At 43.6% G+C, this 12,005-nt stretch overlaps 2 protein-coding genes across 3 annotated transcripts in view; one reads left to right on the top strand and one right to left on the bottom strand.

Moving 5' to 3' along the window:
* The window catches only part of DCAF5 (DDB1 and CUL4 associated factor 5), a 107,996-nt gene extending 105,819 nt beyond the window's left edge, over positions 1 to 2,177 (bottom strand). The window contains exon 1 of one of the 2 annotated variants that reach the window (XM_082619692.1): positions 1,905 to 2,177. In XM_082619692.1, the coding sequence (XP_082475818.1) occupies positions 1,905 to 2,118 (214 nt within the window). In that variant the 5' untranslated portion in view covers positions 2,119 to 2,177. The remainder of the gene's footprint in view (positions 1 to 1,904) is intronic. The other variant, XM_082619693.1, reaches the window with a different exon arrangement.
* A 233-nt stretch (positions 2,178 to 2,410) lies between these two features.
* EXD2 (exonuclease 3'-5' domain containing 2) overlaps positions 2,411 to 12,005 on the top strand; it is a 96,831-nt gene continuing 87,236 nt past the window's right edge. Inside the window, exon 1 of the mRNA XM_082617465.1 lies at positions 2,411 to 2,876. The gene's annotated coding sequence lies outside the window, so the exon portion shown is untranslated. The remainder of the gene's footprint in view (positions 2,877 to 12,005) is intronic.

Genomic DNA, 12,005 nt, shown 5'->3' on the forward strand with positions numbered 1-12,005 from the left:
ACACACCACTGTAAAGCAATTAAACTCCAATAAAGATGTTTAAAATTAATTAATTAATTAATTAAAAGCGTGTTAAATTGAGCAATGTATGACCGCATTTATGATTTAACACGATTAGCTCAGTCTGTAACAGCACCCCCCAAATTCCCTCACCCTGTAGGGTGCATTTACTTGTGTCTGGGAACATGTCTGTTGGAATACATCAGTCTGGGAAGGAGACAGGAGTATGATAAATACAGAAGTAGCAGCAGGGGAGAAAACTGGGAGCTCTGTAAAGAGCTCTTCCCCCATCTTTGCCCCTGGAATTTTTGGCCCTGTGGGGGAAGGAAGCTTTTGTTTGGGGTATGTCTCGAAGTGGAATATCAGATTTCTTCAGGAGATGATCTAGGACCAAAATCTACCTAGTCAAAGAGAAAACGATCTTAAGTGGAAAAGTCAAGTCAGTTCTGGAGAAACCCCAGAAGGTTTATCATGAAATGATCACAAGACTTATCTCTGTTACCCCCAAATTGGACTGCACACCCCGTGTCACTTCCGAATGTTACTCGCGAAGAAGACGGATGCTTTGCCATGATCCCAGAAGTTTCTGGCGAGCTGCCCACTGACGTAAATTAGAAAACCATTCGGGGACCGGCCTGGGTGAAGCGAAGCGCCACGTCCAGCGCTGGGCTCCCCCTTCCTCCCTCTCGATATAGGAAAAGGGACGGGGTAGGGAGGGCAGAAGGCGAGCGGGAACGCCAGATCAGCCGTCTTCGCCCTCCTCCCCTGAGCCGGATTTCGGGGAGCCGCCCCCAGCGTAATCCATCCCCACTCGCCAGCCTTGGGCCCGCGACCCCCGTGATGAGGGCGGCGGCGAGCGCCCCCACGGGCGGCAGGCGCACCTCCCCCGGAGCAGCTATCGCCGCCACCCGCCCGGCCCCGGCCTCCCCGGGAGCAATAGGCTATCGATTCAACTGCCTGTCGCTAGGAGCCCCGAGAGAGCGAGGCCTACACCGCCCGGCCGGAGCGCCGGCCTCGATTTCGCCACTTACCCAACACCGGAGGGGGAGCTGGGGGGCAACCAAGCCCAGTTGGGCGGGAGGAGGAGGCGCGGAGACCACCTGCAACGGCAGGCGCGGGGAAAGGGGGTGCGGGCTCGGGGCTCCAGCCAACAAGTCTCCCGGGGTCGTCCACCCCCCCACCCCCTGCCTCGCAAGTTGCGCATTCAAGTTCAGGCCGGTGCCCCTTGGCCTCCAGAGCCCTCGGCACTCCCAAAGCCATAAGAAAAACAAGATACGGAAGAGGCCACCCCAGGACCCGAGGAGATGGCGCTGGGCCCCTGAGGGCGACAAGGGGGCAGCCCAAGGGGACCCGCTCGTCACCTCCCCTCCGTTCACCCGGAGTCGCAGCCCCGACCCCTCCGGCGGCCGGCCCTGTCACAGCCCGGCCCCCGGCCCCTTCCCAGGACGACGGAGACAGGGGCTCGAGCTCCCCCCCGCCGCCCCCGGCATCCGGCGTGCCTCGGCCTCCTCCCCCACCAAATCGCTCAAATGCCCCCAGCACCTTTTAAAGTACGCGGAGGAAGAGTTTCCCATCAAACTTTGTCAAGCGGTAACCTCGCCCCCCTCCCCGACCCACACTTCCACCGCAGTCATCAGGAGAGATCACTTTACACTTGGGATAAAGCGAAATAAGGACCTGTCAACCATTTTAGGTCTTTTTTATAGAAGACATCCTCTCCTACCCCTCTCTCCCTCCCTCCCCCGCCAGGGTTTTAATTTGACACCCACCTTCCCACCGCCGAAGAGGGGGTTGAGGAGGGAGGGGGTGGGGACGGAGGGCAGGAGGAGGGTGGCGAGGGAAAGCGGAAGGGGGAGGTTGGAAGGGGGCCGGGAGGCGCGGGGAGGGGAAGGGGGTTGATTTACCTGAGACCAGCCACTGGCCTCCATTGTTGGAGAATTCAATGGCATTGACACAGCCGAAGTGGCCCAGGAGGTCCTTCTTGTAGAGGTTTCTGCAGCCTCGCAGGCGTCTCCTCTGAAAGTCCTGAGTGAGCAGGGGGTCCCCATGCAAGCCCCGCTGGGACAAGAAGCCCACCACTGACCTCATGCTGCCCCCCAGGCCAGCTCTCCTCTTCATGCTGGAACCACTGCCGCCGCCGCTCACGCCGCCGCCCCTCCCTCGGCCTCACGCGCGGCCGGCGCTCTCCCCCCACCCGTCCCTCCCCCCGCGCTGCTATCCGGATGGTTCTTTAACCAGCCATAGCAGACGGAGCGAGGTGTGCAGACACTCGGTGGCGTTCGCGGCTTCCTGACGGTCCCCTCCCTCCCCTTCCCCCTCCCCTAGGCTCCTCCCTCTCCTTCTCCGCCTCCTCCAGCAGCTGATCCTCAGCTGCGGCCGCGCTTCCGCGAAGCGCGCGGCCCTTCCGCCGCCGGCGGCGGGGGCCAGGGAACGCGGGTGGCGGCGGCTCCTCCCCCGCCGCGGGCCGAGGGCCGAGGGCCGGAAGAACTCGGGCGGCTGGCCTCTAGACCGCGGGCGGCGGCTCGGCTTTCCCGCCGCAGCTCCTCCCCGCGCGAGGACCGGGGTCGCTCTGGGCGGAGGCCGGGCTGCACCCCCTGAGCGGTGCACTCTGTGAAGTTGGAGGCGCGCAACGATCAAAGTGGCCGCGGGGCTGCGGACTCGCCTTCCTCCCCCAGAGGCCGGCGGTCCATCGCCGCGGCGAGTGTGCTCCCGGCTCTTTTTTTTCCGGTCCGGAAAATGCAGCCCGAGGTGGCAAAGAGGTGGAGGGAGGACTGCGGGCAGAGGCTCCGGTTGTTCTCCCTCAGTTCGCCTCATCCTTGGGCCGCCCGAGCCCTGTCCAAGGGAAAGGAACCAGGAGTTAGGACTGGACACTCGGGGTAAGGTTGCTTGGGGCCCCCCAAAGAAAGTTTTGACACTACCCCCGCCCCATCCAGTTTCCTAATTTTCCCTTCTTCCAGCCATTCAGTGAAAAAGGCTAAACTGGGTTCCATCGGTTAGATGATGAAGTGGTATATGGGGGAAAAAAGGGGGGGGGAGGAATTTTTAACTGAAAAGAAAATTGCCAAAACCGAGTTGAGAAAGCTCAGGTAAGCAGAAAGTACCTCTGTTCATTAGTTCCAGGTACATCTGCAAGACACAAGATGCATTATTCGAAAATAGAAATATATGTTATTTAATTGGGTGCGGTGAGCCCCTCTTCAAGGCCTTGAGTGTGGAGCTCTGAGGCTGTACAGCTGTTAACCAGCAGCTGCGTTCCAGGCCAGAAGTAGCTGCACTACAGTCGTCTGGGAGCCTCCACGGTGACCCCAGTGAGGAGACAGGTGTTAAGTGCCTTGGAATATTAATGGAATATTATTTCCCTAAACAGGAAAATGTGTAATACTTTCTTTTAAAAAGTTTAATTCTCAGGATGCTTCATAGTGTTTCTTCATTATAATAGCACCGTAAAGATCAGTAGTGGTATACCATCTTGATTATAACCAGCATCTTTTGTTCATAGCAACCAACATCTTTTCTTCATAGCAATGTCTTAATGTGTAATTAAACATGTATTTTTGTGATTATATCAGCATGTTCCCCCTATAAGTTCTCTGAGAGCAGGGACCACGCCTATTCTGCTCATGGGTATATGACCAGAACTAGCACATGCTGGAACTGAGTAGCCACTCAAATATTGAATACATGAATGAAGTCAGGGAAAGGGGAAGGTAATGCATCAGTGTCAGATGCATTGGGTTTGGGGTATCTGTGCTTCATTCCAGTGGAGATGATTTCAAAGCCAGTCTCCCATCTCACTGTTCGTTTGCTTGACCTACTCAATCCACACATTCAAAAACAGGGAGCCCTCTGGCTCCTTCCAATTAATAGGACATCATTTATACCTACTTTGTTTTGCCTGGGGTGGGGTGGATGTGCATAGTAATGATGTGGTTGAAGTGGCCTTTACTGTGGCAATATATGACACCCTCCTCTCCCCTCTCAAGCACATACTTCTCCACAGTTTTAAATATGACTCGCTTTTCCCCAATCCCTGGAATAACTGTCCCATTTATCTCAGCCTAAAAATAGACCAGGATCCGATCACAAGCCAGCCCAATTCTAGGACCTTGCTGGATACTTCCTTAACTGTTCAGTGACCAGCCAGGACAGAAATGTAGGGACCTCTCAGTCTGTTTATATCCTACTGCTAGTATGCGCAGCTTTTTGTAAGGAGAGTGCAGAAAATCTCTCTTATTCATGTAATTAGAGTTGCCAGATAAAATGCAGGATGCCCAGTTCTGTATGAATTTCAGATAAAGAATGAATAATTTTTTAGCATAAGTATGTCTCATGTAGTATTTGAGATATACTGAAATTATTATTCATTGTTTATCTGAAATTCAGATTTAATTGGGCATCATGTATTTTTGTTTGCTAAATCTGGCAACCCTAACTATAATATAACCCAACTTCAGAAGATCAAGCCCCACCATAGCTGTTTGCTTTTATTATGAATTTGACATAGTCCCTTGTGTCATTTATTGCAAACTAATAATGTTGTACATAACTATATAACACAAACATTTAATTAACTTCAATGACCATATGAGCTTGGCCTTTTTGATATAGGCATTTATTGTAAAAAAAAAGCCAGTGTACTTAGCTTAAAAATAGCAAATGAGGGACTTCCCTGGTGGTCCAGTGGTTAAGACTCTGCGCTCCCAATGCAGGAGACCCAGGTTCGTTCCCTGGTCAGGGAACTAGATCCTACATGCTGCAACTAAAAAGATCCCGGACACCGCAACTAAGACCCAGTGCAGCCAAATAAACAAATAAATATTTTAAAAAATAGCAAATGAAATTGGACTCCTGAGTAATCTCTCCAGTACATAGACTATGTGGAGGAAGAGGGAGAAAAAGTAAAAAATTCATATTTTTCTTACCTAGGCCAAGAAACTTCTGTATATTAACATTCACATTCAGGAAGCCTGGAAACACTGTTTTGAAAATTCATTCTGGAAAAACCAAGATATGGAAATTACTGAACATGGGAAGTCTTGCTTAATTGCTCCACCATGAGTTGAATACTGATTAAACATAGAATTGCCAGAAATTCATTTACTCTTTGACTTCTGTTTTGCTTGGCCCTGATATCACTAAAGAAAAAGTAAAGAATCTTTAAAAGCACTAGGTGCTAAGGAAATGTTCAAACATTAGAAATTGTTTGTTTAAAAAAAAAAACCTAAGAAAATGCTAAGGCCTTTCTCACACATTTACTAAATTTTAGCATATTAAGGGCTATGTATGGATACTAGCATCAGAAATTTTTCACTTCAAAATATTTTCAACTTTAAAATAAAATAAACTGCTACTCATAGATAAGAGATATTAATTTAGACAACGATCAATGCATCAAATATATGGATAATTTAACTACTGTCATTTAAATTTTAAAGGATAAGTTATTGGTCATTTCAAACAGTCAACAGTCAATTTTAATTTGGGGGAAAAAAAGAAATATCTATTTAAATGCAAATTCCTCCAACAAGATCTATAGGACATACATCCATTCTTTTTAAATGATAATTTAAGGGCTTCCCTGGTGGCGCAGTGGTTAAGAATCCACTTGCCAATGCAGGGGACACAGGTTTGAGCCCGGACCACGGGAAGATCCCACATGCCGTGTAGCAACTAAGCCTGTGCACCACAACTACTGAGCCTGCGCTCTAGAACCCATGAGCCACAAGTACTGAGCCCGCATGCTGCAACTACTGACGCCCGCGCATCTGGAACCGGTGCTCTACAACAAGAGAAGCCACTGCAATGAGAAGCCCGCGCACCGCAACGAAGAGTAGCCCCCACTTGCCGCAACTAGAGAAAGCCTGCAAGCAGCAACGAAGACCCAACGCAGCCTAAAGTAAATAAATTTTTAAAAATGATAATAATAATTTTATTAGATATAATTGATATACCATAAATTTCACGTTTTTAAAGTTAACAATTCAGTGGCTTTTAGTATATTCACAAAGTGGTGCAACCATTACCACTATCTAATTTCAGAACATTTTCATTACCCCAAAGAGAAACGCCATTCACATTAGCGGTCACTCCCCATTCCTCCCTCCTCTTAGCTCCTGGCAACCACTAATCTATTTACTATCTCTGGGTTTGCCTATTCTGGACATTTCATATGGGTGGAATCATATAATATGTGGTCTTTGTGTCTGGCTTCATTCATTTAACAGTGTTTTCAAGGTTTATATTTGTTGTAGCATGTGTCAGTACTCTATATTTGTTTCTTAGACCAAATTATACTCAGTTGTATGGACAATACCACGTTTTGTTTCTCCATTCTTCAGTTGATAGGCATTTGGGCTGGTTCCACTTTTTCACCATTATGAATAATGCTGCTATTAACATTTGTGTACAAATTTTTGTGTGGACATGTTTTCATTTCTCTTGGGTATATATACCTAGTAGTGGAATTGCTGGGTTTTATGGTAACTCTATGTTTAACTTTGTGAGGAACGTCCACACTGTTTTCCAAGCAACTGACTATTTTACGTTTCCACCAGCAATGTAACATGGTTCCAGGTTTTTCATATCCTTGCCAATGCCTGTTATTGCCTATCTATTTTTTTTTAATTATAGCCATACAAGTGGGTGAAATGGTTTCCCATTATGGTTTTGATTTGCAATTCTGTGATGGCCTTTGATGTTGAGCATATTTTCATGTGCTTATTGGCCAGTTGTGTATCTTCTTTGGAGAAATGTCTATTCATATCCTTTGCCCATTTAAAAATTATTTGTCCTTTTATTGCTGAGTTGTAAGAGTTCTTTACATACTTTAGACACAAGTCCCTTATCAGATTATCATTTTTATATATGTTTTCTCATATTGTGAGTTGTCTTTTCATTTTCTTGATTGTATCCTTTGAATCACAAAAGTTTAAAAATTTTGTTAAGGTCTAATTACATATTTTTTCTTTTGTTACTTGTACTTTTGGTGCCATATCTGAGAAACCCACCTAATCCAAAGTTACAAATATTTACTCCTATACTATTTCTAAGAGCTTTATAGTCTTAACTCTTACATTTAGATCCATTTATGATCCATTTAGATACATTTATGATCCATTTTGAGTTAATTTTTGTATATAGTGTGAGCTAAGGGTCCAACTTTATTCCTTTCCATGTGGACATCTAATCATCCCAACACCATTTTTAAAAAAGACTGTTCTTTCCGTCATTGAATTGCTAGTGTATGGGCTTCCCTGGTGGCACATTGGTTAAGAATCTGCCTGTCAATGCAAGGGACACGGGTTAGAGCCCTGGTCTGGGAAGATACCACATGCCGCAGAACAACTAAGCCAATGTGCCACAATACAGAGCCCGCGTACCACAACTACTGAAGCCCACGTGCCTAGAGCCCATGCTCTGCCACAAGGGAAGCCACCGCAATGAGAAGCCCATGCACCACAACAAAGAGTAGCCCATGCTCGCCGCAACTAGAGAAAGCCCATGCGTAGCAACAAAGACCCAATGCAACCAAAAATAAATAAATTAATTAATTTTTTAAAAATTGCTCGTGTATAGATACACAATAGATTTTTGTATATTGACCTTGTATCCTGCAAATTTACTTAACTCATTTATTAACTCTTAATTGGTAGGTAGGTTTCTTAAAACTTTTATGTACAAAATCATGTCACGGGCTAATAGAAATACTTTTACATCTTCCTTTTCAATCCACATTCCATTTATTTCTTTTTTTTTAATCTAATTGCCTTGGCTAGAACCTCTAGTACAATGTTGAATAGAAGTAGTAAGAGCAGACATCTTGTCTTGTTCCTAATATTAGTCACCATTAAATATTATGTTAACTGTGGATTTTATGTGATTCTGTTATCAAGTTGCAGAACTTCCTTTTTATTCCTAGTCGTAGAATGTTTTTATCATGAAAGGGTGTTGGATTTTGTCAAATGCTTTTTCTTTGTATGCTGAGATGATCATATGGTTTTTGTCCTTTATTAATATGATTCTCATATGTTAAACCAATCTTACATTCCTGAGATAAATTCTACTTGGTGTTTAATCATTTTTATATTTTGCTGGATTCACTTTGCTAGTATTTTGTTGAGGATTTTTGTGACTATATTCATAGAAATGTTTGTTTTCAGTTTTCTTGTGATGTCTTTGGTTTTGGTATCAGGGTAATACTGGCCTTATAAAATGAGATGGAAGTCCATCGGCTATTTTTTGGAAAAGTTTGTGAAGGATTAGTGCTAATTCTTCTTTAAACATTTGGTAGGATTCACTAGGGAAGTTGCCTGGCCTGGGCTTTTCTTTGTGGGAAGGTTTTGATTACTGATTCAATCTCTTGTTATAGTTCTATTCAGATTTTCTGTTTCTTCTTGATTCAGTTTTGGTAGTTTGGGTGTTTCTAGGAATTCATATTGCTTATCTAATTTGTTGGCACGTTGATAGTATTCCCTTATAATTCTTTTTATTTCTGTAAAGTTGTAATAGCACCTCTTTCATTCCTGATTTTAGTAATTTGAGTCTTCTCTTTTTTTCTTGGTCAGTCCAGCTGTCTTGTCAATTTTGTTGATATTTTCAAAGAACAAACTTTTGGTTTTTGTTTATTCTCTCTATTGTTTTTTGCTTCTCTATTTTATTTATTTCTGCTCTAGTCTTTATTTCCTTCCCTCTGCTTGCTTTTGGTTTAGTCTTCTTTTTCTAATTTCTTAAATTGGAAGGTTATATTACTGATTTGAGATCTTTCTTTTTAATATAGATATTCACAGCTATTAATTTCTTTCTAAGCACTGTGTTAGCTGCATCCTATAAGTTTTTGTATGTTGTGTGTTTTCATTCATCTTAAGGTATTTTCTGATTTCCCTTGTGATTTCTCCCATTAGTTAAGAATATATTGTTTAATTTCCACATATTGTGAACTTCCTAAAATTCCTCCTGTTATTAATTTCTAATATCTTTTTTTTTTTTTTTTTTTGTCCACACCGTGCGGCTTGCGGGATTTTAGTTCCCCAACTTGGGATGGAACCTGTGCCCCCTGTAACCACTGGACCGCCAGGGAATTCCCTCTAATACATTTTTTAAAAGGGGCATTTTTCACAGGTCTTGAAGTGAGTTTCCACTCTGTGAAGTAATTGAATTCAGTAATTAAAGTCAGAGTATCATTTGTTACTAGAATTTTCAAATCACAATCCAACTTACTTTCCAGACATTTCGTTCAAGTTTTCCATGCATAATTCTTTAAAAAAATTTTTTTAACATCTTTATTGGAGTATAATTGCTTTACAATGGTGTGTTAGTTTCTGCTTTATAACAAAGTGAATCAGCTATACATATACATATATCCCCATATCTCCTCCCACTCGCATCTCCCTCCCACCTTCCCTCTCTCACCCCTCTAGGTGGACACAAAGCACCAAGCTGATCTCCCTGTGCTATGCAGCTGCTTCCCACTAGCTATCTACTTTACATTTGGTAGTATATATAAGTCTATGCCACTCTCTCACGTCGTCCCAGCTTACCCTTCCCCCTCCCTGTGTCCTCAAGTCCATTCTCTACATCTGCATCTTTATACCTGTCCTGTCCCTAGGTTCTGCATAACCATTTTTTTTAGATTCCATATATATGTATTAACATACGGTATTTGTTTTTCTCTTTCTGACTTACTTCACTCTGTATGACAGACTCTAGGTCCATCCACCTCACTACAAATAACTCAATTTCGTTTCTTTTTATGGCTGAGTAATATTCCATTGTATATATATGCCACATCTTCTTTATCCATTCATCTGTCGATGGACACTTAGGTTGCTTCCATGTCCTGGCTATTGTAAATAGCGCTGCAATGAACATTGTGGTACATGACTGGTTTTGAATTATGGTTTTCTCAGGGTATATGCCCAGTAGTGGGATTGCTGTGTCGTATTGTAGTTCTATTTTTAGTTTTTTAAGTAACCTCCATACTGTTCTCCATAGTGGCTGTATCAATTTACATTCCCACCAACAGTACAAGAGGGTTCCCTTTTCTCCACACCCTCTCCAGCATTTACTGTTTGTAGATTTTTTGATGATGGCCATTCTGACTGGTGTGAGGTGATACCTCATTGTAGTTTCGATTTGCATTTCTCTAATGATTAGTGATGTTGAGCATTCTTTCATGTGTTTGTTGGCGATCTGTATATCTTCTTTGGAGAAATGTCTATTTAGGTCTTCTGCCCATTTTTGGATTGGGTTGTTTGTTTTTTTGATATTGAGCTGCATGAGCTGCTTGTAAATATTGGAGATTAATCCTTTGTCAGTTTCCATGCATAATTCTTCGTGATGAATAAAGAAATCCAGTTTGAAATAACCTTTATGGAGTGAAAGTGAACAGAAATTCTCAATGGCCAGGATTATTCATTTTGATATTTACTCAGTGGTATCTTCTGTGCTGTTCTATGCCAACCATCTGGGTTTTGAATATTTGAAGTTTTCTTGACAAAATCATCATGAGCCAGCTGTTTTCACTTATTTTTAATTTTAGGTTTCCACAAGAATTACCCCTGGTGAGTGGGTTAAAACAGTTATTGTTTATTGCACTGGGTATGTAGTCACATAGCCAAGATTTCTTTTCCACAGATGGTTCCATGGATATATAATGTTTATGGAGCATCTTCAGTCTGCTAAACACCATTTAGAAAATAAAATTGGGCAATGCCCCTTCCCCAAAGTAAAATATACCGAAGGAGAAGCAAGAAGATTCTTCGATAAAGATGTCAAATATGAATTGTTGTGGGTTCAGTGGTAATCGAGGCCAGGCTCCTGGAAAATGAACTGATCACAGCATGTGTTTATAAACTTGTTTCCCCTCCCTTCTGAACAAACCACATGAACTCAAGATGTAAATGGTATCATCAGTATTCTTGACTATAGTATAGATCCCACTTAATTTGGAGCTGGAAGGATGAGCTTGCTGAGAGATAATCATTCAAATCACAAAATGATAAAGCCCATGGGATCTCAGAAATCACCTGGTCAAATCCCTTCACCATTCTTTTTTTTTTTTTTTATTGGCGTATAGTTGTTTTACAATGTTGGGTTAGTTTCTACTGTAGAGTGAAGTGAAGTAGAGTTCCCTGTGCTATACAGCAGGTTCTCATTAGTTATCTATTTTATACATATTAGTGTATATATGTCAATCCCAATCTCCCAATTCATCCCCCCCTCTTTCCGCCCTTGGTGTCCATACATTTGTTCTCTATATCTGTGTCTCTATTTCATGTTGGTTTTTTTTTACATTAATTTATTTATATTTTACTTTGGGCTGTGTTGGGTCTTCGTTGCTGTGCATGGGCTTTCTCTAGTTGCCGCGCGTGGGGGATTCTCTTTGTTGCAGTGCAGAGACTTCTCATTGCGGTGGCTTCTCTTGTTGCAGGGCACAGGCTCTAAGCACGCAGGCTTCAGTAGTTGTGGCATACGGGCTTAGTAGTTGTGGTTCGCGGGCTCTAGAGCGCAGGCTCAGCAGTTGTGGCGCACGGACTTAGTTGCTCCGCGGCATGTGGGATCTTCCCGGACCAGGGCTCGAACCTGTGTCCCCTGCATTGGCAGGCGGATTCTTAACCACTGTGCCACCAGGGAAGTCCCTCATGGTTTGTTTTGATTACCAATGAATCTACAGTATCAAGAAGAGGTCCTGGTCACTAGTTGTTAGGTGAACGAATCTTCCTGAAATGTCCCTGGTCAATACTCTCTTCTCTGTCATATCAGGTCCAGCCTCCTTTATCTGCCTATCAAGTTCCTCCATGATTTGTCTCCACCATATCTATAATTATATTTCCTGTTAATCCTCATCACACATCCACCAAGTAGGCTGGTAGCCCATTCTTCTCTGCATACCTATATGCTCACACTACTCTACCAAATCCTATACATATTTTGAGGTCCACTTCATCCACTCAAATCCTATATATACTTTGAGGTCCTCTTCTTCCACAAGCCTCTTTTCTAACAAT

Source organism: Mesoplodon mirus, assembly GCF_964341445.2.
Source record: "Mesoplodon mirus genome assembly, chromosome: 4".
Taxonomy (NCBI): domain Eukaryota; kingdom Metazoa; phylum Chordata; class Mammalia; order Artiodactyla; family Ziphiidae; genus Mesoplodon; species Mesoplodon mirus.